At 40.2% G+C, this 26,399-nt stretch overlaps 1 protein-coding gene across 3 annotated transcripts; it reads right to left on the bottom strand.

Annotated features, from left to right (window-relative positions):
* Positions 1–399: 399 nt before the first annotated feature.
* On the bottom strand, positions 400–25,627 carry tox (thymocyte selection-associated high mobility group box). Of its 3 annotated transcripts, none has more exons than XM_088397229.1 (12): positions 25,492–25,627; positions 24,589–24,751; positions 24,103–24,518; positions 14,107–14,172; positions 13,765–13,875; positions 10,844–11,173; positions 6,486–6,731; positions 5,496–5,732; positions 5,121–5,201; positions 4,534–5,037; positions 2,654–2,808; positions 400–2,022 (listed from the first exon to the last, which is right to left on the bottom strand). In XM_088397229.1, exons 3-12 carry the CDS (start codon positions 24,208–24,210, stop codon positions 1,986–1,988), a joined length of 1,875 nt encoding a protein of 624 aa, XP_088253355.1. In that variant the 5' UTR covers positions 24,211–24,518; positions 24,589–24,751; positions 25,492–25,627; the 3' UTR covers positions 400–1,985. The 3 variants fall into 3 exon arrangements, with proteins under 3 accessions (XP_088253355.1, XP_088253354.1, XP_088253356.1); XM_088397228.1 differs by having other exon boundaries at positions 24,103–24,513; XM_088397230.1 differs by having other exon boundaries at positions 5,496–5,729; positions 24,103–24,751.
* Between the last annotated feature and the right edge of the window lie 772 nt (positions 25,628–26,399).

The following is a 26,399-nucleotide window of genomic DNA, read 5'->3' as shown; positions in this document are numbered from 1 at the left end:
CAGGAATTGCAGTATCTACTTTTTGCCACGAGACGGCAGTGTGTACCTGTTTGTCCATGAACTGGAGCTCTGGATGGATGATTTCGGTGAAAAACCCGTCAAATAAACCTAAAAAATACCATGTAAAAAATTTGCTGGATAAAGCTGCGGGCTGTCTTTAACCCCCGTGACATATGAAATCTAACTGTATGAAACATTTTTTTTTTTTTTTTAGATAACAGCAATGATTCAACAATGTTGTGGTCAATCCCATCTTCATTTCAATAAGCAAGTCGTTGTTATTTTGTATATCTACCAATGAGTGCAAAAGCTAAAATAAAAACCAAAATAAAGATACCATTGCTACTGTGATATCATGAACATGGATAAGAAAAACAACTACAAAAACAACATCAAGAGTTGGGAGGAATGACTGCACATCAATGCAGCACTGACTTTATTGTCAAACACATTTTTAGAATCTAAAAATAAGAAAATCTTCATGTTTGTTGCCCAGAGTCCTTTTATCTGACAAAACCCCCACATAAAATACAAAGAGATACAAGGTGAGCAAGAGAGAAAGAAAGAGTCACTCTCTTCATCATTAACACTAAAACATAACGTGATTAAAAACATTTAAACACAGCCAACAAAGCAATAGTTATAGGTTCATAAATAGCCTCTGTGCACAGAGAAGTAGCGATGCCAAAAGAGACCATGCAGCACTATCAACCACTCCATTTCAACTCACTCACTCACTCACTCACTCACTCACTCACTCACTCACTCACTCACTCACTCACTCACTCACTCACTCACTCACTCACTCACTCACTCACTCACTCACTCACTCACTCACTCACTCACTCACTCACTCACTCACTCACTCACTCACTCACTCACCCACCAACGCACACACACAAATTTTGGGTCCAAATCAATTTTGGAAACAGACAGACATACGTATGTGTATACATGGAGAAGGAGCTGTCATCATATAAACCTTTGAGTTCCCCTCATAATTATTTGACATTTCAAGGACTAAAATACACTGGATTTGTGCCCAACAGATGTGAGCAGCACTGTGAGAGAACAACGTGGGCTTGTGTGTGCTGTGCTCTTTTTACTTTGGCTGCAGCCGTACAGTATACGATGGAGGGAAAGAAAACTAATTAACTGGATTTAAAAGGGACACCGTGAACAATTACATTACAGCTTTATACAAGCGCTCTTTAGAGCTTTTTTAGAACTGCTAGTCCAGTCCAACTATACGAAAAGAAAGAGGGAAAGTAAGTAGAAAGATCTTTTTTTTTTTTTTTTGTAGGAGTGAGTTTTATGGAGTATCAGGGCCACACTGAAAATACAAAAATATAATACAAGAAATGTCAGAAAATAAAGACACCATTTAACAATAATGAAGTTGGAGTGCAGCAAGGGAAAAGTATTCAATTGTGATGGAAAATTGCCACATTATTCTAGGAATATTGTCGGATGGTAATTGTAAAGTCTAGTAAAAGTTTTTTTTGTTTTTTAACAGTGTGACCCTAATATTCCTTTGTAGCAGTTGGCTAGAACAATGGCTTTGTAAGGGCTCATCTATTCCATTACATACATCAACATTCACTCTTGTGAGCCCAGACTGAAAAGCTCTCCTTTGTGGAACACATCCTTTCAGTCCAAATCAATATACATTTAAGTAGCGGATCAAATTCAACCAGTCTAAGTAATCTATGTGCAAGAACAGGACGTCGTCTTGTTTTGACCTGTCCTACCTCTCAAGGATACGGGAAAGTGGCGCTATACACATGCTCCATTTAGTTTCTCATATTTGCTGTCAGCTGGACTGTATGTACTGTACTGTATATCATTCCGGCTAAACAAATATTGAGTCAGGACTTTTGTCTGTTTTGTGGGGGCCATGCTGCTTGCGTGTCTGGCTCTGGTTGAGGTCCCCGCACTGGCAAAAGCAGGATGTGAATGACGTTTGGTCTCACTTTGTTCTCAAATTAACTCTGGTACAAAGTTTTATCTCGCCGAGGACCTCTGGAGGACAGCAGACAACATTGAGGAGAAAAAAAACCCAGTAAGCAAACCTTCATATGTTACATCTTAGAAAAAGAACTTGAATTCATGATTTAATTTGACTTCACTGAGGGACAATGTTTTGGAATGTGGGCGGAAGACATGTTTTCCTGCTCGTAATGCATTGTGCATGCGAATTTCAACTTTGATAATCACTACTTTTCCAAGTGCATTGTGGGTGATTTTGAGGCTCCCTGGACATTCGGACACCCCTACAAAATGGAGTAACCACTTAATAGTGCACAGTGTGCATATTCCGACACAGCCAATATGGATACTATTACGTTAGCATAGTATATATATATGTATATATATATTTTTTTACCTTGGGCTGGAACGCTTTGATGTAGACAATGACGTGTTGGCCCAGTTTTTACGTGTTTGCGCACGGCCATTAAAAATGAATAAGAAAAATATTAGCTGTGGTTTCATTTTTTTTTTCCCCCTGCCAAATAAAGGAATCTGCATCCGTCTCCCATATCAGTCAGGCTCTACTGTGTATCTTACTTTCCAGCAGTGTGGATGGAATGCAACAATAGACACATACACAAGGCACACTTCCTTGGACTTGTGATGTTCCCTGAACACTTACCCGTTGCCATGGTAATCAGTGCTCCAGTCAAGAGATGGGTGATGGTTGGCCATGTGTCGACTCAGCTGGTGGTAGTCCACTGATGATGACATTACCCCTCCGCTATTCATCAGACCCCCTCCGATTGGCTGATACTCGGGCTGGAGGGAGTAGGCCTGGAAACCAATCAAATAAAAGAAGGGAGTGAACAATCATTCGGAGAAACGGCAGTGAGCGGCGGACGTGGAGAGTTGTATTCCGGAGGCTGTCGCAAAGTTGCCTGAGTGCATGCATAATGGGACTTGCTAGATTTGTGGGTGTAAAATAGCTGCCATCAAGTTGATCAATTACACAGTTTGGAGTGTCTTGCCCACTGCGGGATGAGGAGATAAGAGAGGGAGGTGAACAGGAGCTCATGTCTCTAATGGCAAGAGACTTGAAGAGGAAAATCAGCCATTGCGCTGGAATATATGTGTGTGCGTGTGTTTATGTGTGCACACGGACAGAGAAAGGTGGCTGAAAGGAAAGTTAATCGGAGTGTTGTGTGTGAAAGAGGAGGACAGCAGGTGGTTGGGGTCTCCCCCTCTCCTTCTCTACCTCACCTATTCATCCTTTGTTGAGCAAATTCTTCTCCTTCACTCCTTCACAAAGACCCCATCTGCCTCTTTTGTCTCTCTGTCTTTCCCTCCCCCCACACAATTCCCCTCACTCGCCACTCAAAGAAGAAGAAAAAGTTTGGAGCTCTGCAACATTGTTCTCGTCCTCTTTTTGGGGGCCAATACATACACACGCACGCACGCACGCACACACACGCCATTTTCCCAGAGAAGTGACAGAAAATTAGATTTTTTGTCACATTATGAAAAATAAACATGGTTTGACGCTAATGTGTACGCTGGGGAATCGCCGTCGCCAAGCAAGCGAGGAAAAACAAAGACGGATGGGTACCTTCATCGATTTGATCCTGCAATAGTTAAATCTTGCCCAATGTATCAAATTTGGAAAATCTTATTAAAAAAATTTGGAGCGCTCTTTTGATGTCCGGTCATCGCAAAACCTTCAAAAGCAGACAAGTGCAAGAATTTGACTCAACTACAAAGTGACACTGAAATGGTATTATGCTTTGTGAATCAAAATCGATAACTGAGTGTACTTGAGTCTCTTGAACTAAACCTTAGTCTTAACTTACAGTAAATTTACGCTGGATCGTAACACTTCAAAGTGAGATGAGTCACATTGATTTTTTGATCTCCTTCATTGCTGCTATGCTCCAGTTAAGATTCTCTGACAGCATAAAATGTACACAGCTTCTCACTAACGAGTCTCGCCAAGGTGTTTCATGACATCATTTCTGTTTAACTGTTCCGTGCAATGAATCATAACTACATAATACAGATGAAAGCGATGACAAACATTTTACGCTCACATTCAAGTCGATTCAAAGCTATTTTGGAAGCTCCAGATTTTTTTTTTTGGGGAATATGTAAGCAAAGGCTGGAGGCTCTTAACTTGGGGCTACCTAGATTTCTGATGGAATTATAGCTCCCCCCCATATAGCGCCATTTCTGTCGAGGATATATGTGACAAATGACAAGTACATGATGACGTGATTGGCTTTCAAGGAGAATGAGACTAGCTGAAGTGAAATGTATTTAGCACTTAAAGGTCACGGGAGGGGTTAGGAGATTGGACGATGCCGTGATGGGCGGTTGACTTAAGGCAGTCTAAATGGTGCTTGTCGGCTTTGGAAAATTTTACTCGTCATACAAAGTGGTCTATAATAACGGTGGACCAGCTGAGGCACCTTGCGTTGTCTTAGTAGCGTAAAGCCAATGTTAAAAGTCGTGTTACACGTGTAAATGAATTCTGAATATGCTTTCATGATGTTAACAGGCACTGACCTGCGTGATGGCGGGAGAGTGCGTCATTCCCAGTGAGTGAGCGCCGAGCTGCTGGTGCTGGTGCTGCTGCTGCTGCTGATGATGATGATGCGGACTGTGCAGCCCCCCCAGGTGAGCCTGGCTGTGGAGCGGAGGGCTGACCTGGTGAGGCGGGGTGGAGGCTTGCACCACGCCGCCGAGGGACAGACCTCCCTGGTGAGGCAAACCGTGCCGTGGCACAGTCCCGTTGGAGGACAGGCCATGCAGCTGCGGGTGAATCTGAGCGTGAGGCGGGGGCAGGTGAGGGTGTCCCAGGCTGGGGCTCGAGGGATGGTGGCTGAGGTTGGACGGGTGAGGGTACGCCATGTAAATGCCCGGGTGCTGGTGGGGAGGGAGTGGGTGGGCGAGCGAGCCGGAGGAAGGGTGCGGCCCTTCGTAGACAGACGCCTTGGATGTGAACATTGAGGAGGAGGAGGAGGAGGAGGAGGAGGAGTGGGGCGGCTTCATCTCAGGATCGTTGTAACTCTGAGGAACGAAAGAGACAATCAGTTCGTTGTCATGTCCGGAAGGCATCGCAATGCGCGTGTGTATGTGCGTGTGCGCTATACCTGAGAGACCAGACTGGCCCTGTAGGCAGCCAATTGTTTCAGATACTCCTTCTTTGCTGTCTCCGTCTTCTTCTTATATACCTTCAGGCACAAACATAACATTTCATGCTTCCACTCCAATCACTTTTTGCATGTAATTGAACTAATAAGCACGCCATATAAAATGTTGTACAATGACAGTGTTTACATGTGTGTTCTCCAATTGATCGGCAACTATTTCAGTCATTGAGTCATGGATTACAGACTTGACTTCAAATTGTCCAAATCTTCAACTTCTCAACATACATGATTTGTTATTCTGTGCCATGGAAGGTGAAGGGATTGACATTTATGATTTCTAATTAGTTTTTGCTGGGGCAATAATAACCACCTTACCTGTTTCTGTTCCTCTCCCAGGCCATCCCACATGGAGGCCACGATCTTTGAGACCTCCCCAAAGGTGGCGTTGGGGTTCTGGGCTTTAATGTTGGCCTGTGTGTCTCGAAAGAACAAGGCGTAGGCAGACACTGGCTTCACTGGCTCATTGGGATCCTTTCGCTTCTTTTTCTTTGGTGTCTTGGGTTTCTTGGAGATGTCAAACGATGCTGGCCGTTTCTCACCTCCATTGCCCTGCTAAACAAGGATGACGTTGGTAAACATACTATATATATAGAGATAATATGCTTTCTCCAGAACCTTTTTTTTTTTCAAAATATTTTCATAGCTATGCAATTTTTGTGTGGAATCACAAATTTGGAACTAAGACAGTAATCACAGTAAGCAAATGGCGTTTTGATGCCACACTGCCTGAAGTGTGTCAGTCAGGGGAATCAGTCCTCTATAGGCTGTACTTTTGTTTCATTTCAACTATCGTTCATCATTTCCTAAGGATATCCAGTAATTACGTGAACTGTGAAAAATTTGAATAGAAAGATGTTTCCTGGTGATGCAATCCAAAAAGTTGTAATTAGAATGTGAGCAAATAACTCCATAACTTGACGTAAGCAGCCACCTTTTAAAGGTGTGGAAGTGAATTTTTAAAAAAGCAATTTTCCCCCTTGCCTAAAGCCAATATTACCTTCTCGTTTTTCCCATAATACCCAGGGAGAAGAGAGGAAAAAAAAAAGCTGGTAAATATTATTCCACAGAACTGTAATTGTTTCATTTCCTCAGAATATCAGCAATAACATGTCTTTTTTAATATGACTCACCCAAGAGGGAGGGAGGGAGGGAGTTGATTTACATTTATTTCATGTGCAGCGTATTATCTCACGCGTGCATGGCTGCATGCGCACGGGCACACACACACATCGCTATAAAAAGAGCTGATTGGTGTTGTCACTATTCCGTGTGTGTGTGTGTGTTTTTTTGTTTTTGTTTTTTTACCCTGAATCCATCATCATTGTCGTCCTCATGTACTGAGCTGGACGGAGATGGCGTAGCCGATTTACTTCCAGGCGGGGATGGAGAATTGTGGGTAACTGAGTTTCCACTGAGTCCCAGCTGGGTTTGGTTGATGGTCGATAGCTGACTCGCTTGGTTGATGCCTGATGGGTTTTTGGGTCCGAGCGCCGCTTCAATGGGCTGTTGGCTGCTCGTGAAGCGGGAATCCGAGTTTACCATCTGCTGCATCTGCGTGAAGGCAACAAGTTACTACGGTTAATTGGAGCAAGTTTACACTTTGCCTTGGTGGCATTTGACATGAATTTGTGATTTATGATCAAACTTCTGTTGATAAACAGAATTATTTTTCCAGTCACTGGTTGATATGGTGCAATCATAACTACATTTAAAATGTCACTCTCCAGCCCCCCCCCCCCCCCCCCCCCCCACCCACTCAACAGTTTGAATGTCACACTAGGGAGCCGAGGACAAAGAGTTAATGGAAACAGGAAGTCAGACAAGACACATAAATGATAAATGCATTTTTATATCAACTATGGAACTGCCTGAGCACGGCCCCTATTGGTCTGTTAAACTTGTTACACTTGATATTATTCATTCATCTTCCAAAACACCCTGAACTGGTCGCCAGCCAATCGCAGGGCTACTTGAAATCAATTCAATTTAAAAAGGAATCAAACTGGGTTGGTGTTGCGGATCGGGCCTCGTTTCTGCTCTTCTTTTGCTTGAGCTCCAAGTCCTTTTTAAAGTGTCTCACACTTTTCACATCAGCTGTGAATGAATGTGCAAACACCAAACAGGTACGATTCAAAACATGTACTTTTCTCAAAACGTGTGAATAATATTGAAATCTGTGAAAAAAGATAAAGAACAAAAGTGCTCAAGTGGACAAGGAGAATACACAGAAGACCAGATTTGACAGAGAATGCCCACATTTGAGCTTTTCTCCACCCAGAGCGCCTAGCTGTAAGAAAAGAGCAAAAACGACAGACTTAGGTGGATGTGAAAATCTGCACGGACGGAAAAATGCACAACTGTGGACCTTTCTGACCCGAAATGAGCAGAGCTATTTAAAGGTGACGCTTCAGATACATAACGATAAGATCATTAAAGAAATGATTTCAAGCAAGCCTAATTTACACTCAAATCAAACAGAAAATCTAAAAGAAGAACTTCTGAGCTCCTACAAACTTAAAGTACAAATAAAAATGCAACATGTACTGTATGATATCAAACAGCAATCTACTGACTGAGGCTATTGAAGCCACATCAAATGTGGCTCATCCTGACCTCTCAAACAGAAACATCGCATGTAACCATGGCAACAGGGCAAACTGCTGCGAAGACAAGCTATCTCAAGTAATTTATTTCATCTGTTAATAGTCATGCGCAAGTACATCAATATAGGTTTATTAGCCACCGAAGAAGTTGCTATAATGACTCCCTTATGCAATGCATCCAGCTTCTTTACAATTTGTTTGCCTGCTATTTACATGGCTTAATCCACTTTTATTGCCCCACCTGTGTCAAGACAGTAATCTTTTACTGCGCGGTGTTGTCTTTCAAAACAACTGCCTCCCCCAGACACAATGAATTTAATAATAAATCTTGACAACAAAGGAAGAAAATGTCTGCACGTCTGAACTCACACAAGAGACCGACCCGTTTCACATTTTGACAATAAAGTGAAAGAAAAGGCGTTAATAAAAGGTTAGAAATAATCATACTAATAAATCCGTTTGCATTGGAAGAACTTAAAACAGATTGTGGCCTCATAAATTGTTTTAGCACTGCATGTAGTTCAATCAATGTCAGAACCGTGAGTCATCACCGCATTACATTTTCTGAGGAAAACAAAAGTGATGGTACCTAACGTCTGGTCGAACATTGACACCTCATATCGCATATATCTCGATGAATGTAGGTCGATACAAACGTTGGCGCTTACGAAGCTTACGCCTAATAGCGGATGCGTGCATGGTGTGCTGTGGCCCTTTTGAGAACACATTACCACAAGTTGATTAGCGGCTGCGGTCTCTGAATACATATGTGGTGTTTAGATGCAACGCCAAACGTCAGTGCACAATGACACATTTGTGTGAAAGCCATAATGGAGTGAAAATATTAGCTGCGGTTTGCTCGCATATGATGGCTTGAGCCTCAAACTAGGCCAAAACACACATTGAGTGCTCAATTTATTCCATTGTCATGATTATTACAGTTGACACACGCACATGCGATCAACTAAAATTGGGTATGTGTTCAAATATACAGTGAGAGGGTTTTTTTGTTGTAAAATTGCCTATGTGGCTTTTGAAAAGGTGATGGTAACATTTCTTTTGGACCTAACTGTACAATAGATTAAAAAAAAAATATGCCATGACAGGCATCGATCAATTCCTAAATGATCTATCAATCAACTGATTGTCAAAAATATCCATATCTCTAAAACTGTGAACATTTATTAAAAAAAAAAAAAAAAATGAATTAACGTGACCATAAAAATATCTTTAATTTGAAGGTTGGCTCTTCCTCCTTCTGTCGATGTATTAAAAATGCCCTTGAGCTTCTCCCAATTTGTAGGTCAGCACCTTGCACTGGTGCTCTTCTCTGCTCTAATTCGGTCAAGTGCTTTTAGTTCACAACACAATTATCTCTGAATCATTACAAATACGTCAAAGCCCTTAAAAAGAGCAACTGGGCTCTTAATATGAACTGTCTTACCTTAGCTCTATAAGAAACATACATGCACACACAATGACTGGAATCTCTATACTGCTCTCTCCAACTCGATTAGGCTGAGCCAGGCATAGTTGCTAGGCAACCATAAATCATAGACTGGCAGTAAATGTATAGTAGCAAGGGGATATAAAAGCAAGAAATGAAAGAAAGACAGAAAAGGGAAGGAACTCAAATAAACAGTCATGGAAAAAAGTGGCAGGCCAATCCAATAAATGTGTGTTAAAAGGTGAGACAGATGAGTAGAACTGAAATGAAAATAAAATATCAATGAAAGAAAAGATGATCACATAACCTAATTCAAAATGATGTTGTGGGTTTTTTTTCCCCCAATAAAGGGTTGTGACAAATGGCTCATAAACAGTGCCAGTACTATAGCTTAGGGATTCTTGCATGTTGCCACATCACATTTGGAAATATTTAACAGACCTGTCGCCGCATCCACTTTGCCCCTGGGCAATGACAACTATAGTTCGAGTTTGACTAATTACCACTTCACTGTTTTAGACAGGGACGCATTGCCCAAAGTCATCAAGTATTGGCTTGCTTGTGAGTGGCAATATTTGACTCAATTCAGACAATGAGCCTGGTCACTTACAAATGATACAAGACAATAAATGGTCCAGCATTCAGGGGGAAAAAGCCTCAATGAGAACATCAAACTGGTATTTCTCCAGTCTGCTAAGCTCTGCTTGGCTGCAGCACAGACGCTTGTGATTCACAGATGCCTTCAGGGTCTCAAAGAAAATCAGCTCTTATAAAATTCTTGCCGTTATCCACGTAACCAGATAAATGTTAGGATACACTTTCAAGACTAGCGTTTTTTACGAGGACCACTATAACCACATCAGCTAGCCAGCCATAGCTCGCAAGGTTGCACGCACAGTATTTTTTTTAATTATTATTATTTAAAAGATTCTGCTTATATCCTCTACTTCTATTTCATTAATTACTACATCTAATATGGAGACAGACAGCACGCAGAGACGGAAAGTTTAAAAGTGACAGGTTTCCTTTTGGCTAAGATGGAATTCAGCTTTTCCAGACCCCCACACACATCAGCCCAAAAACGTCCATTTCCAAACGACTTGTTTCACGCATCTCATTATCACAGTGGAAAACACCTTTACACCAAATTTAAAATTGTTCAAATTCAGTCTAAACAGTTTTTCCTACGAGTGTAGGACGATGATGGTACCCTAAAAATATTATTAGTATTATAACTCCTAAAACGTACTGCATCTTATTAGCAGCAGCATTCATCGCAGACTAAAATGAGTTTGTTCATGAGTTCACGGCTCATAAATGTAGAAAGATAATAACAATAAGAATGATAATAATAGTAAGGATTAGCTAATAAATCCACTAAATGCGTAACAGGATAGCATCAATCAAATACAAACGTTAAAATATTTTTTTTTCCGCAGTGATCCATCCATCCATCCGTCCATCCATCCATCCATCCACTTTCTATATTTTTTCTTTTCAGGGTCGCAGAAGTTTTGACTCATATAACAAGAGCTATCACAATGAAACTTGTATTTATTTATTTATTTATTTTTTTAAATATCCACAAAAATGTCATTGTTCCATTCACTCACCACTGATAGAGTATTGGTCATGGCTGAGCCATCTGGGCTGTATGTACCCCCATCTTGTTTCAGCATGGCCGCTCCTTCCTGACTGGCAGACATTCGGGCCAGATTCATACCCTGCAGCTGGTAGGGGTGGTGTGGAGGAGCTGAGCCGCCGCTGCTGCTGCTGCTGCTGCTGCTGCTGCTGCTGCTGCTGCTGCTGCTATCCAGAGGTCGATAGGGTCCAGTGGAGGAATCGTGGGGCAGATGAGGAGGTAGCATGTGGTCTGGAAGTGTAGGGGGGGTGATGGGTGGAATGTTGAAGTCTTCATCACCCAAACCACCCATTGAGTAAGACTGAAGACAAGAGGGAATAGGTTCAAAATATGTTCAATCACATTTTTTACAATACAGTTGTAAACATCGCTAATTAAACTGCAATATACATACATTCAGTCCTATAGTTGGAAATCTAACTATGGAAAACAAATTTAAACCTTTATAGAATTTATTTGGATGTATTAATTGAAACTTGAGGGAGAAGGATGTACCACCTATTCATCAGCCTCGGGCATATGCTTTTGTAGGGCGGGAAATGAAACCACAGAAATCCTTAACCACAGCAGACCTGATTTTGTCCACAATCTGAATTTCATCTTTCACTTGACCCAAACCCATTATTCCTATTTTAATGTATTTTTGGGGGGGGAAATGGATTCGTTTTCTTCTTCTATAAAACCACCACAAATAGTTCGGTTTATAGGAAAGCTTGCAGATGACTGGGGGCATTGCTTCTATCGTGAGAGAAATGAACATTTCCAAGACAGACTAGAAAATTGCATACGAGAAGTGACCACACTGTCATGAAGCATTACTGTCAGAAACAATAACTAGCGGGATGTAAACATTGTCTGTTGCCATTATAACAGTGTGTATGTATCTTTGTGCGTTGTCTTGTATTTATTTATTTCTCCCAGTAATGATCACTAATGATATTACCATCCTTAAAAAAGACAAAAACATTCATTTATATGTACAAAGACATTCAAGTTGTGACACGCTGAAGGAGAACTATATATGCTTAATTATTCTGAGAGCTACGACACAAGTGAAATGGAGTGAGAGAATTGTGCAAGAGAGGAGTGAGAGACACGAGGGTTAAAAGAAAGAGGCAGCGTTGGAGAAGCCCTCTCATACTAATCTGACAGAGGAGATCTTTTATAGAGACTGACAGCTTTTCTGCTTGGCTGGCCACACCAGTCTCTCTCGGACTCTTTTGCTCCTCATCTCTCACCATCCTTCTCTTTCTACCCCTCGTTGGTTCTCTTGCTCTTCTAATCTCCTCCATGATTTCTCTTTCATCTCTCTCACGCTTTTGCCAAACCAAATGCAATGTTGACTGCTGAGATGCATGACTTGTTGGATGATGGATATGCTTACTGTGGAATAAATGGTCACAGTGCTAAGATGAGATTTCTCATCTTACAACGAAAGCTGAGCGATACATACAAAAGAAAGAAAAAAAAAGCCACCACAAAATATAAAATGTATGTTTATAGTGGAGCTATGTGGCAAATCACATTTAGTCACTTCAGTTGCTTTTCATAAACAGTCAACCTCATTATGAGGAAGTTGAACTGTATCTGCCCCCATCTAATTTGTTTGTTTTTTCTTAGACTTGTCACCCGTGATGTGGGTGAGGTCTTTGCAAAGCAACAAGTCTAACTGTAAATGTCGTTTTAAAAAACGATTTGAGCTCAGAGAGCTGCACAAATGACACTTTTTGTCAGTCTGTCGACTGTGTGTGCATTCAATCCCTTCTTCATGTTCTGCATAAATTACTGCCCCTTGTGTCTCTCCTCTTCTATTCATTTTGACACAAAAGCCATTGCTGGGAGCTTCGAAAAAGACTAATGTAGTCAGGATTAAGTCCTTTTACTTATGTTGTGTTCTCATTATTTGCACATTTCCCACAATTCCATGTTTTCAGCATTTACAAATGCAGCGTTTCAGCCGTTTTGACTAGATGGTCGCAAAACTGCACTTTTCACTGCGTTTTAGATCTGATCAAGTGAATGTTGTTTATGTTGGACTAAAAAAAAAAAAAATGTCCATCTGATTTTGTCAGTGTGTGTCTCGTTCTCAAGGGAATATACTTTATTTTAAACTGATGGTAAAGGCTGATTAGCCTCAGGGTGGACCTCAAAGCATTCTTTGAAGCTCAACAAAATTGTTTGTGCATAGAGACGCTGTGCATTTGATGAAAGCCTGATTGACATTTCTTTCATTCTACTGTCAACACCATTCTCTGCTGTCAAATAATTTGTTTGAGGTAAACTACAGGCTAGAAACAGCAAACTCATGAGAGCTTGCGAGAGAAAAACATTTCTTGCATGCAAGTTGCAAAAACTAGGGATGGGCAAAATAACCCATCACTTAATGTATTGTCAAATTGAATTGTGACACTTGTGTAAATTGCCTTGATTAATTGCATCTTGAAGTAAATGAGGCCAAATGGAGCTTTAACAACTTATGACATGTATAACATTGTGTACTGTACATTGTAAAGTTGGTATAAATATATATAAATGTGTTTTTTGAATGGCGTGATATCAAACAGGTGCGAGAGCATCGACAAAAAAAAATGCTTTGCTGTAAAGTACACTTGTGAATTGAGATACAAGCTGCCACTCTGTCAATTGTTTTTTTCATGCTAGCCAGAATTTTACAAATGAACTTAAATCAACTCACTACTTTTCATACTTTCTGTGTTCAATTACTTTTGGTATTTAGGTTATTTGTAAAGGATTCCATCATCAAATGTTTGATTCACTAATAACATCATCATCAAATATGATACTGGTTCATGACTGTTTGTGTGTTTGTATGTGTGTGTGTGTGTGGGGGGGGGGGTCAGCATGCATTTGTGTGTGTGTGTGTGCAATCACCCAAGGCAGACGGTGTGTCTCGGGCAAGTGCGCGTCTCTCCGCCAGTGCTGCGAGGAAGGGTTAGGAGGTGTCACCTTGCTCAAGGGCTGAGGGGGCTGCGGCACACGAAACTATGGGAGTCACAAAGCAAAAAAAAAAAAAGGATCAGATGGGCCAAGAGGCCAGAAGAAGGTCAAAAGTCAAATAAAAACACCAAGAGGAATAGCAAGTACGAAGTGCACATCTCAAATTTATCAAGTATGTTTCGATTCTAACAGTACACACCTTTTGACTTTTTCTGAACTGGATGTTAACTCTTTGGTTAATACAAAACTATCACGGAAAAGTACAGTAAGACGAACCTGGTTGTTTGAAACATAGTCAAGGCCCGTTTCTTGCATATTCAGGAACATGGTGTCTCCTTCCAACTGGAGGGAAGACAGGACAAGCAAGAATGTCATCGGTTGAAAACTCTCACACATACTATTAGAGTGATCAAATAAATGCAGGCACCTAAAATATTCATTTTGAATTGAAAAGCATTTTTTGCATATTACCAAATGTAAAGCAGGAAGAACTTAAATAACAATTCTTGCATGCAAGGCGCCACAAAATCTGCTCAAGATAATAACAGCTTTTATGGAGATGAAGATCTGTGTTGCCCCCCCCCCCCCCCCCCCCCCCCCCCCTTCATTTGCTCTGGTCAGACCTTTGTAGATTATATTGGCATCACCTAGGCTGAAATATTATTTGTTGGGTGTTCTATATATATAGTATGTATATTTTTTTTGTTGTGGTGTATACCAGATGTGAGAAGCTAAAAGTCTACTTGAAACACGTTACAATTTCTTTTGGTATTTGTTGTAAAGCATTTCATTAGCCATCGAGTAAATACATGTATGTTCAAAATAAGCAAACCACATATAATTATGATATGAAATTACACCCATCCAATTTCAATGTCGTCTTTACTTTCTTATTTTTGCCACATCTATTTATCGTGTTACCGTGGCAATATTTGACTTCTCCTTTCCTGGGCTTGCAGTGCAGTAAAACTTTTATATAACTATGTGTGACACACTGTGGCAAGCACTGAACAGTCTCACAAAAACTGCCGAGTTACGTGGATTAAGGCTATTTTCCCTACACACATAAAAATATTGCTTCAAATTTTGCTTTGACAGCAAAAATTCAAACTACAACACAAAACAACAAATCATTTGATTGTCATGACTCTCCACATAACAGCACTTGATCTAGTGAAAATATTCAAACTCAAATATTTCTCGGGTACTAGAATACTTCTTGTTTTGCTTCGAAAGACACATGGATCCGAGTTTGAACAGGTGGGGAGAAGTAAAACAATCTAATGTGTGTGTTCACACACACAAACACACACAGGTAGACAGGTGTAACTGCCTCATCCATTTGCCAACTGCCAGGTATTATGCAAATAGGGTGTAGGTTTACAGAGCCAACAGAAACCCCAATGAGGATTGTGATCAGGCTGATACAGAACTGGAAAAATCACTTACAGTTAAGAATTAACCTAACATATATATGACTTGCCAAAATAAGTCGAGACAAAGAGCTGAAAGTGTAGCCAGATGGACAGACAGACAGACACGTCGATCATTCAAAAGCTTCCAAATGAAAACAAGAGACATAGAAAATAATAAAAATAAATATCAAATAGACGGCTGCTTTCTTTGGAGGGGGTGCATGTTTACATGAGTGGAAAGGTTCTCCCTCCACATGCCACTCAGTTGGCCTGCGCTGGACACTGCTTGCAGCTGCCTTTCGCAAATGCTATTTTAAGATGCAAAAGCAGGCAGTGGAGGTTTGATCAATCCCATTGTGTATTAAATTTGTGGAAAGCTCTTACGTCCACATTTGGTCAATTTCATATTTTTAACAAATCTACATCTCCCATTTGAAGGGGACATTTTCAAGTTATTTCTCAGATTATTTATCAGTCATGTTAATGAGTTGATTTTTTTTCCCCCTGAAAGGTGATACTTTCACAATTAACATTTTGCGAGTTTGGCAGATGCATTCCTGGTTACTATACGAGTTTCCCCATTTATATGCACATGTTTTTGCATGTGCAAAAATTTCAAAGTAGAGGATCATTTATTTAGTCAGCGCCAAGTCATTGTCATATACTGCCATTAATTTAAAAAAAGCATATTGTCCTCTAGTTTGAATGCACCAATACAATTATATTAGCACGGACCTACAAACAAATATCTTTCTCTTAATTTTCTTTTTCCCAAAACATGACAGTGGAAAGGATGTAAGTTTGTGTTTATGTCTCTTTCTGCCTTCATGCCAGCCTTTCATCATCTGTATGCACATCTATGTGTGTGTGTGTGTGCATGCGTGTGTGCACGTGTGTGTGCATGTGTGTGTGTGGGGGGGGGAAGCAAAGGTTTGAATAACAAGCAGCCAGTTAAGTGGGTCAGGGTCGGAGTTAAGGGGGAGAAAAGGGGGAGAAAGGTGGAGAGAGACTATTAGGATGACAAAGAAGGACAATGGAAAAGGGAGAAATGGGGAAGGTTTTGATACATGAAACATACACCTGATAAATTGTTGCAAAATACAACTTTGGAGTCAAGTAGCAAAATAAAAAAAAAAAAAGAGCATTCATCAAACACTTTCAACGGCTTTTATTCCTTTGCACTTCAAATGGGAAATCTAATTAAATCTTTTCAAACAGATGCAAATCTAGTGTTAGATATGTTCCATAATGATGTTATTGTTGTTGTCAAGATGGATCCTGAAATGAAACCAGGATCAGAAATGGAAATAGCCCGAGACCAAGTTGAACCCTCAAGGGTTTGTCTGAATTTATTTGGCTGGTCTGGATTGCATAGATTTCAGTTTACTCTAAAGTGCATTAGAGAGCATAAATCAATTTAGCCCAGGCAGAAATGGCTGACTGAGCGAGCATGCATGTGTGTGTGCGTGTGTGTGCGTGTCCGTGCAAATGAGTGAGTGACTGACTGACTGAGAGAGAGAGAAAGAGATTCACACAGCTGTGATAGGTCAGCTCAACATTTTGTTTAGCTTTCTTGTCGCCATGGCAACAATATAAACACAATTTTTATTTGCCAACCCCGATTCACTGTTTGAGTGTAGTCACGTGTGTGATGTGTGTGCGCAATTTAGATGTGCTCTTAGGATATTTATGATGTTTATCCTTCAATGTGTGCAAATGGAAAATGGACAAATGAAACAGCCGTGTATATATATTTATGGGGAGAGATTTTTCACACATATGCACCCCACCCATATGTTTTTCCACCCCACAAATATATTTGTGATTTTCACGTTTTTCAAATCCACAAATACGTTTTCACATGTGTTTTTTACTGTTGTGCGTACATTGCATATTTGTAAATATTCAATTCTGCATGCGAATTGCCGCTATGCGTTTGTGAATCAGCAGACACAAACATTTTAGCAGAGATTCTCAAGTTCTCCAACAATTTAACTGATGCGAGTTATTGTCACAAATACGGCACACGCATGTACTACACACACAAAAATGCACCAATGATTGCGTTACATGATTAGATTGCAATATGTTTGTTTTGGAAATTAAATTCTGATAATTAGTCTCTTCTGGCAGCGCTCTGTCTCCCTCCATCTGTTCCCTTTGGCATATCTCCCCCCAACTATAAGACCCTCATCTCTGCATCCTTGCGCTTCAACTAAAAAAAAAATAATAATAAATAAAATGTTTTTAGTTGCGTCCGTGAACAAGCAACGGGGCTCGGAGTCACCAAGTCATCAATGAACATTTGTAGTGTGGGTGGAGGGGTTCTTGGCGTTACGCTTCCTTACAAAAATCCCAGCCAACATGGACAGACGGGTTGTAATTTAGTTTGGACTAAGTTTGCGATAAAGACAAAAATACTATGTGGGATTGGCATTTAGGGTAAGGTCACGTTAACAGCTGGGACTTGACTACCACACTTCCTCAAAAAGTGGCCTCCATTCGAATAAACACCAGGCCCAACCAGAGAAACTTCATTTCTTCCTTCATGAAAAAAATGGTGACAACAATATATAATCATATGTAGAAAATACGGTTAACTACGAGAAGGAACTCTAAATATATACAAAAGTACAATACGACATGCAAAATCAAAACCAAAGCTGCCTGACTCACTTTAACGATTCGACTTAAAACAACCATTTTTGGAAAACACAGATAGTTGACACAAAGTCCGGCAGTTTACATTGTAGAAATTATGATCCTATTTACACTATTTCTGCTTGCCATCGCCTAATGCACAGTAAATTCACAGGCCCAAGTGTGTGCAGATTTATGATATTTGTGTCCACAAATGAATGATGAAGTAGATAGGGCATTGTGTGTGTGTGTGTGTGTGTGTGTGTGTGTGTGTGTGTGTGTGTGTGTGTGTGTGTGTGTGTGTGTGCGTGCGTCCGTGCGTGCGTGCGTGCGTGCGTGCGTGCGTAACTTACATAGCAGCAGCAGTAGCAGAATAAAGGATTTGCAGAACCTCGCTATTTTTTTAAGGGTTGGAACTAGGTCAGATTTTTACAAGCCTTCACTAGAGTCAGGGTTATTTTGATTTCCATGTAGGGGAAACAAAATGAAATACTTGAATTATATTCATGTTTATGACTACTACCTTGTCAGGTCATTTGTCATGTGATTCAGCAGACACACAGAGACCATGTCTACCATATGTATGACCCGTAGAGATCCTGCATGATGTGTTACAATTATCGCAATTATTCTACAGTTCTCCAGTTAAAGGCAAGCACGGAGACCTGATCACAAAGTGCACAGTTGAGTTTCATGATGGTTTTGGTGGAATGAAAAAACCCAAATTCATTGCCATGGTTTCATTCACCCTATTTACATTATACCTTCTTCCTCTTTCTATCCCTTCTACACTCTGTCTCAAACATTTGTTTTCAGACAGTAGCTGCCGCGCCAGAAATGACGACTAAAATTGCAGTGCTTTAATCTATCAAGCTAACAGATTCTTTCTACATTTGCTCTTGCGTCCGTCCAATCATAGCTCAATGCGGCTTCAGGTTCTCTGAATGACGAAAATGTGCTCAAGCACACTGAGCTGGCTGCTGGCCACATAGTCAACTGCTCTCATCCTTTTTTTTATTTTTTTTTTTTAATCACAATTTCTTGTGTTTATAACCGTGGTAACAGATGCGTACCAAAGAGGAAGGCAATCTGTTATCTTGGACACTATTGCTACCCTAAAAAAAAAAAAAAAAAAAAAAAAAGAAATGAAAGAATGCACTGGCACTGTCAGTCAGAATTATTATTATATGGTCTGAATCCATTAAGTATTCAAAGAGCAATAACCCACGCTTCAGAAAACATTCCCATTAAAACAGTGAGCTCCATTTATTCTCACTCTTTTTAACTAAAAAGAGGTATGACATCAAAAATAGAAGATGGGACAAGAGAGAACATTTCAGTTTGATTTTCCTGGTACAGGTTGTTTACATTTGCATCTGATATACTACCACTTAAAAGGCGGATTATTTCTAACACAATTTTTGGTGAGCTAAACTATTAGGAATTTTAAATATAGGGTTTAAGTCTTGATTCTTGAGATTGATTTGACTAGTCTAGTACGTTTTCCCTTTTTTCCCCTCCTTGATAACTCTTTGAGTATTTTGGGTCATTATCACGCTACATGATGAAAAATCTCCCAAAGCGTCTGGTTGCATCTGTCTTTCAATGTTTCTGAGTTCATTTTGCTGCTGCCATCTTGAGTTTCATAAAATGAAGATAAATGAGCCTATCCACAAAGAGGCAATGTGAGCCCAAACCATGTCATTACCTCCACTGGGTCTTCCCTTCTCTTTGCTAAAAGTTCATCTTTGCCCCATCAATTCATAAATCTTGTCCCAGATTTTTTTTTTTTTTTTTTTTTTAAGTAGGCTTCTGTACTTTTTTCCCTTCAATTCCAGCCCGGTATATACAACAGTACTATAAGTAAGTATAGTATCTGACGCTTTTGTGCTGTTCTGTGTGTCAAAATAATAGGTGAAATGCTGTCACATGTCAAACCCAAATATTTTCAGTCCACAGCAAAAATAGAAGCGGAAATTTACCTGTTCCAAAATTTCAAGATTATATGATTTGAAATACATATGTTAAATGTTCTGATTTGTTCTAAAGATGTCTTCAAAAGTCTGCTTTAGTTAGTTAGTTAGTTAGTTAGTTAGTTAGTTAGTTAGTTAGTTAGTTAGTTAGTTAGTTAGTTAGTTAGTTAGTTAGGTAGGAAGGTAGGTAGGTAGGTAGGTAGGTAGGTAGGTAGGTAGGTAGGTAGGTAGGTAGGTAGGTAGGTAGGTAGGTAGGTAGGTAGGTAGGTAGGTAGGTAGGTAGGTAGTCATCATTCAAATAAGTACATAAGTTCTTTGGTTACAACAAAGCAAAACCTTTTTTCTTCTGAACTCACTGAAAACTATGAAAATATTTCCTATGCACACAAAACTAAAGAGGAAACGTTATTAAAAAGCTTCTAATATAAATATTCCAGAACACTCCACACATTGTTATCTTTTGCGCAATGAAATATTGCCTATATATATGTATTGAGGAAACACAATAAGACTCTGTAGTTGAACCAAGATAACAGCATGCAGGTTTGGAGTAGATCTTTATCTCAGGTTGAGAACCCTGTAATAATCTAATATGTAATGTTCCAAGAATGCTATTAATGCAAAGCCATCTCAGGAAGTCTAAACAATGTCCGGAGAAGCAGGACCAGAGTTGCCCTTTCACACATGTAGCACACAGGAAATTGCCTCTATCAGATGTGTTCTCATGTATTGGAGCTACTCTGTTTAGTTTATGGGGAAGGGGGTGTGATCCACAAAGAGAGCTGCAGCCACATTCACCAAGTAGAAATAACTCACATTTATTGCATCTGATTCTGAACTATTCTAAAACTTGGGGAAAATCCTGCAGTAGCATCACACCTCCTATTAAAAACCATGACAAAAATGGAAGTATGTTGACGTCACGGTTCAATTAATGCAATTACAGTGCATTTCAAAACCAATCAGATATTGTGAATTGCACTGTAGAGACCATTTTTAAGGACGCCTCTTCCTACGATCATCTGAACAGTGAGCAGAAATAATACAGTTGGATACCAATCAATGAGCAAAGTAAGCTCACTCTTAATCATACTTGCCACCGTGGCCAGTGGTGCAAACACAGTGCTTAATTGAATGGCTAATTGCAACTAGCGTAACCTCTGACTGTGACACTCTGAGTCTTACTGTTTTGAATATTAGCCAATTGTTAATTCATTATATTGTCAGATCTTTATTGTTAAATCACACCCGAGCCTTGTAATTGAAGAAAAATGATGAATGTCCTAAATGTGTATTTGCCAGTTCCTACGTTGTGAAAGCACACACTAATGCTATTACAAGCAGTCAGTGTAAAATCTCATTGACATGCAAATAGGAAATTAGCAATGAGGTCTGATACAGTATTCGGTTCCGTCACAACTTTCTTTTTATACTTTTATTTAATGGAAGCCCGTATCTTCATGCATAGGTGGCACCACACTGCCCCTGAGGCCAAGGAGCACATGACAGGCTAGTGTTTGTTTGTGTATTTATTTATAATTTGATATCATTTTAAATTATTTTTGCGAATTTATTTGCTAGTAGTTAATTCAAGTTATATTTAAAGTTGAGTTTTACCAGAAAGTTTTGAAATGAATGTGTATGAATTGTGATTCCAATAAAAATACAAAATCATGATTATTATTTTGACCATATCCGGCCAGCCCTAGTGTGTGCAACATTTTTTTTTTTTTTTGCAAGAATGTTGATTGAATACCAAATTGAGCACCAACCAGGTTGGGAGACAATTTTGTGTAGCAGCTGAGTCAAGCCTGATACAACACAGCAAATTGGTTTTTTTTCCCTTCTTTTTCTGACACTAGAGGTTGAATTGCAGAAAAGGGCTGGAAGGTCTGCTCTGTGCACACATTACTTTGACATTGCACAGACTTTGTGCATGGCACCTGGCAAAGTCAAATCTGTTTCAAATCCAGTCGCTTTGGACATTTGTGTTGACACGTTCATCTCGTCATCTCAAAGACAAGTATAATGTTGCTGCACATGTGCAGCCAGCCTCAGCTTCAGATTGGTTGTCATGGTTAATAATCACATGCATGATACCGAGTGGAATCTTGTAATTGTGTTGAGGATTGTCTCCACTCATATGAAATGGAAAATCTCCCTCTGCAGCTTTACATGAGCACATCTGGAGTCTTTTTCTTTTTTAAAACAAAACCTTTTGGGGTTGTTCACCTCTGATTTAGTTTCTTCTTCTCGCCACTTCTCCTCTCTTCCTGTCTCACTGCCTCAGTGCTTGGCTGTTCTTTTCCTGTCCCTCTATATTTTCTGGCTCTCTGTTCCCCCACACAGTAATATGATCTCGTCTATCAGACCGACAGAGCCATGAATCAAAAGACACACAGAGAGAAATATAGTACAAACCTTAGTGGCCCCACCCCCACTACAACCACACTCATCTGCAACATCCCTACCCCCAACAACCCGCTCTCTCTCTTTCGTTCTCTCTATTTCTCTCCATTCCCTACCCCCAACCACACAGCCCACTCTCTCTCTCTCTCTCTCTCTCTCTCTCTCTCTCTCTCTCTCTCTCTCTCTCTCTCTCTCTCTCTCTCTCTCTCTCTCTCTCTCTCTCTCTCTCTCTCTCTCTCTCTCTCTCTCTCTCTCTCTCTCTCTCCACAGCCTCTATCTTCCATCTCTATCTTTTCTCAAATACGCAAGCACTAACAACACGGTGGCATACCTCTGTGCATGTGATCGTGCCCACTCCTCAGAATAAAAGCAGCAGGTTGAAAGGATTGAAAGTGTCAACTGAGTGCATTGCTATCATCTGAGATGATAACTACAATAATGTGGCATTAATGCCCGCATCTCGAGGTCAGGGGTCAAGATTGCTTGATGTACAGTTGCTGTGTCCCAATCAGGAATGGCAGCCACCAGTATGTCATTGCATAGTCTTCATTCCACCGTGCCTCTCTTGAGGTCTGTACATATTAGTTACACATGTAAGAGTGCAATAATACAACGTTGAACAGATGCTCCACTCGGTGCATATAGCTGAAAGCATAGTGGTGGCATCTCAGAGGATGCTTGCTTGCCATTTCAGACCAAAACCACCCACGTATTCGTCTTGGAGAGTATAGAATGCGAGGTTAAAACCAACCTAATTTGGGTTATAAACTAAACAGACAAAATAATGCATTTGTATGGTAAAATCACCCAAAGTTGGGTCAAATTGACCCAACTCCTTGGGTGCTTCAAATATTTAACCCCAGTAGTTTTAAGTGTGTAGTAAATCACTTTGGCTGGGACTTATTTGAAGAGCAAGAAATAAAACACTGGAGCTCACATTTGCTTCCTCAATCCCAAAGTGACTTGTGATAAGAGATTACCATAAATTAAATCCTGATAAATTTATTACAGGACAAGATGATGTTTGTTTTCCTTCTAGACTGCTGTTTTTTTTTGTTTCAAGCAAAGAGTTGTGTTTTTTTCCTCCATAAAACAGCCACAGTATATTAATTTATTTGTTTGTTTATTTATTTATTTATTTATTTATTTATTTATTTATTTATTTATTTATTTATTTTGGAAAAACAGCACAAACTAAAATCAAAGTCGACATGATTTTGATTTCTGATAGAATGGTGGCATGCATGTATGGCTGTGTCCATGCACTTATTTTTCTGTCTGGAAAACTTTCACAAGAATCTTCTGCAAAATTACTCTGGCGTGAGAAGTGAAGGCTTATTCTCTGTTAGCTGTATTCTTCTGTTGCACTTAATTACGGTACAGAATCACCGTTAACCACAGTCTAATGACGGACAGACAAGCAGACGGACAGACAAGCAGACAGACATCAGAACTCAGTCAGTCACAGGTTTCTGACCCTGCCTGACCTTTCACCTCGCCTAGGAGGGAGAAATGGCTCCTCAGACAAGTTAACCAACCTAAATGCCAATGGGAATGATGTGCTCAAAAATCCTACAGCACTTGAATCTACCATACTACAATACTGTTTCAAGCCTAAAATGACATTGATGAGAATCTAACAAAATGGTCAATAGACAGTGTTAGCAGTAGCTGCTTTCATTAACTTCAGGCTAATAAATTAGCATTTAATTGGCAGGGCAAGAGAAATGACTGCACCCACAGTTAGTTAAGGTGGGGGCAACACAAAGGTGACTTTCATCTGCTAGACAATGAGCACCACAAGAAGGTTGCTGCTCTCGTGTCGCCTCGCCTACCTTGTTGGTTCCGAAGGCTGCTGGCTCAGGGTAGGAGAGCTGTCCCAGTCTGCTGTGCTCTGACGCGGACAGGGGCTGAGGAGGTGCTGGGTAAACTGTCACATCCATGGCCCAATATAGATCCACTTCTATTCTTCTGCTTGCTTGTTTGCTTTCTTCCGCTAAAATAAACTGATGACTTTTTTCTTCTGTTCTTTTTACAAAGTTGGAGGTCCCCGAGCAACCGTAAGGAGAAACATCTACGAGACTCTCCAGAAACCCAACGCCTGCCTCTCTCTCGCTCTCTCTCTCTCTCGGTGATTTTTAGCAGGGAGAAATGAAGCCTTCACAGAATCCCGCAAGTTTTGGAACAAGGGCTTCTCCCCACGCCGGTTTTCATGCTCCAATGACTGGCCGAACGAACTTCCAAGTCTAAACTGACAATGAATTAATTGAAATTGCAAAAGTGTTTTAGCCAGAAGAACTCACTGTAAGACGCGTCTCCACCTGTTTCCTTGATGGTCGCGATGTTTTGTCTAGCCAGGATGAGATGCGACTGTAATGGTGTTCCCCGCTGCTTGCGACTACGCTGCTGCCGCTGCTGGACTGCTGCTGGTGCTGGCGCGCGCTGCTCGGAGCTCCGGCAGAGAGCACTCATACAAAGAGAGCCCTGTCATCAAGTCAACATGGGTTATCATAAACGGATGCGGAAACCATTTTGTTTTTACCAAAATAAGAGCGCATTGTCAGTGGCGTTTCTTCGAATTGTGAAAATACCGGTTGGACTCACCAACTGTAAATTAGACTGAAACCAACTGTATTTCATTTTCTTAATTTCGTAGCGTTTCTCCTGGCTGAATGAATTTGTGAAACAAATCAGTTTTGCCATAAAGAATGCCATTTTTTAATGCGTAGACAGAATTTCACTTTTTTAATCATTTACAGTAATAGGTTACTTGATATATGTGTTTTTGTTTTACTTGCCCTGAAATATTACGTTTGATCTAATTTTAGATGGAATTTAAAAAGTCGAGAAGCTGTCTGAGAGTTTTGTGCTCATTTTTCACCATTTTTGAGCAATACAGTACCTTTCGTCAAAGAACAGTGTATCAAATCATGATTCATGACTGTATGGGTCAAATACATCATTTATGACGACAAAGCTGTTTCTAAAAGAGGTTCTCATTGCTAGGTGATTAATGAAATGACAAGGAATAGAGCGTAATGGATACACAGAAATTTTGTGTTACATGTCCTGCTGGAAATTGGCGAATATGATGGAAGCTATTTGTGGAGTCTGCTTGAAAAAATATTTTAAAAAAATAGCCCACATTACATACATCGCTTTGAGTAGCTCTTTAAGATATCACGTCATGTCCCTGATGCATGTCATGATATTTCATAACTTACTCATTTTTGTCCCAATACTACATTTGAAGTATTTTGTTACAGCAGCCACACACAATTATTAGAATTATTATTCTGCTAGTAGCAGAGTTTTGATACAGCTATTATAGAGATCAACTTCATCAGTCTCCATCCTCTAAATGCAGCTTCCATATTATTATATGGTTTAGACATGACATCATCATGTGAAGATTCAATTAAGATGCATCATCAGCACAGTATGACAAAGGAATGAGCAGATGGATGAACTTTACACGCCAAATCATCAAAAAGATTGAAGACGCTGATTTGTGCTGTGGGTTTCTTAGCACATAATGGACAATTCCTTTTTTGTCTGCTTTCAACTTGTTTGACTGACCTACAAGCATCCACTATGAGGAGATTGTGCTGCTCGGGCAAGTTTTCCCTGACCCTCTGTTGCCTCTGCTAATCAATGGGAAGCTTGTACACTCTGTTCTCCATATTCTGTGTGCATGCATGTTCAGCTATTAATGGATGGTGCAGGGATTACCAATCACAACAGTGTGTCTGGGTGTCTGCACTGGACTGTCTTCCCCTGTTCCTTTCATTGGAGTCCATGCTGGTATAGAAAATCACAATGTGATGACAATTGATCATGAGCGGAGCTACTTTGTTGTATCGTTTCATTTCTAAGACGAAAGCTCTAATGTATGGACAACCATGCACATATAAAGCACAAGTTTCAAAATAAAGGAAATGCATATTTTAAGTTTTACTTTGTAATTGAAGAGAATGGGTGAATAAGAACTGCAGAATGAAACAAAGAGAAACAGCACTATTCAGTTCAAGCTGACATAGAAGGTTTGTTGCCCGACACAGATGTGCACATTCTGACTCAAACGCACTCAGTGCACCATTAAACAGATGGTCAAACACGCACATAAAATACA

This window comes from Syngnathus floridae, chromosome 14 (assembly GCF_059516105.1).
Source record: "Syngnathus floridae isolate MCC-2025c chromosome 14, RoL_Sflo_1.0, whole genome shotgun sequence".
Classification (NCBI taxonomy): Eukaryota; Metazoa; Chordata; class Actinopteri; order Syngnathiformes; family Syngnathidae; genus Syngnathus; species Syngnathus floridae.
Note: the sequence above shows the minus strand (reverse complement) of the source record. Positions and strands in the feature narration are given on the sequence as shown.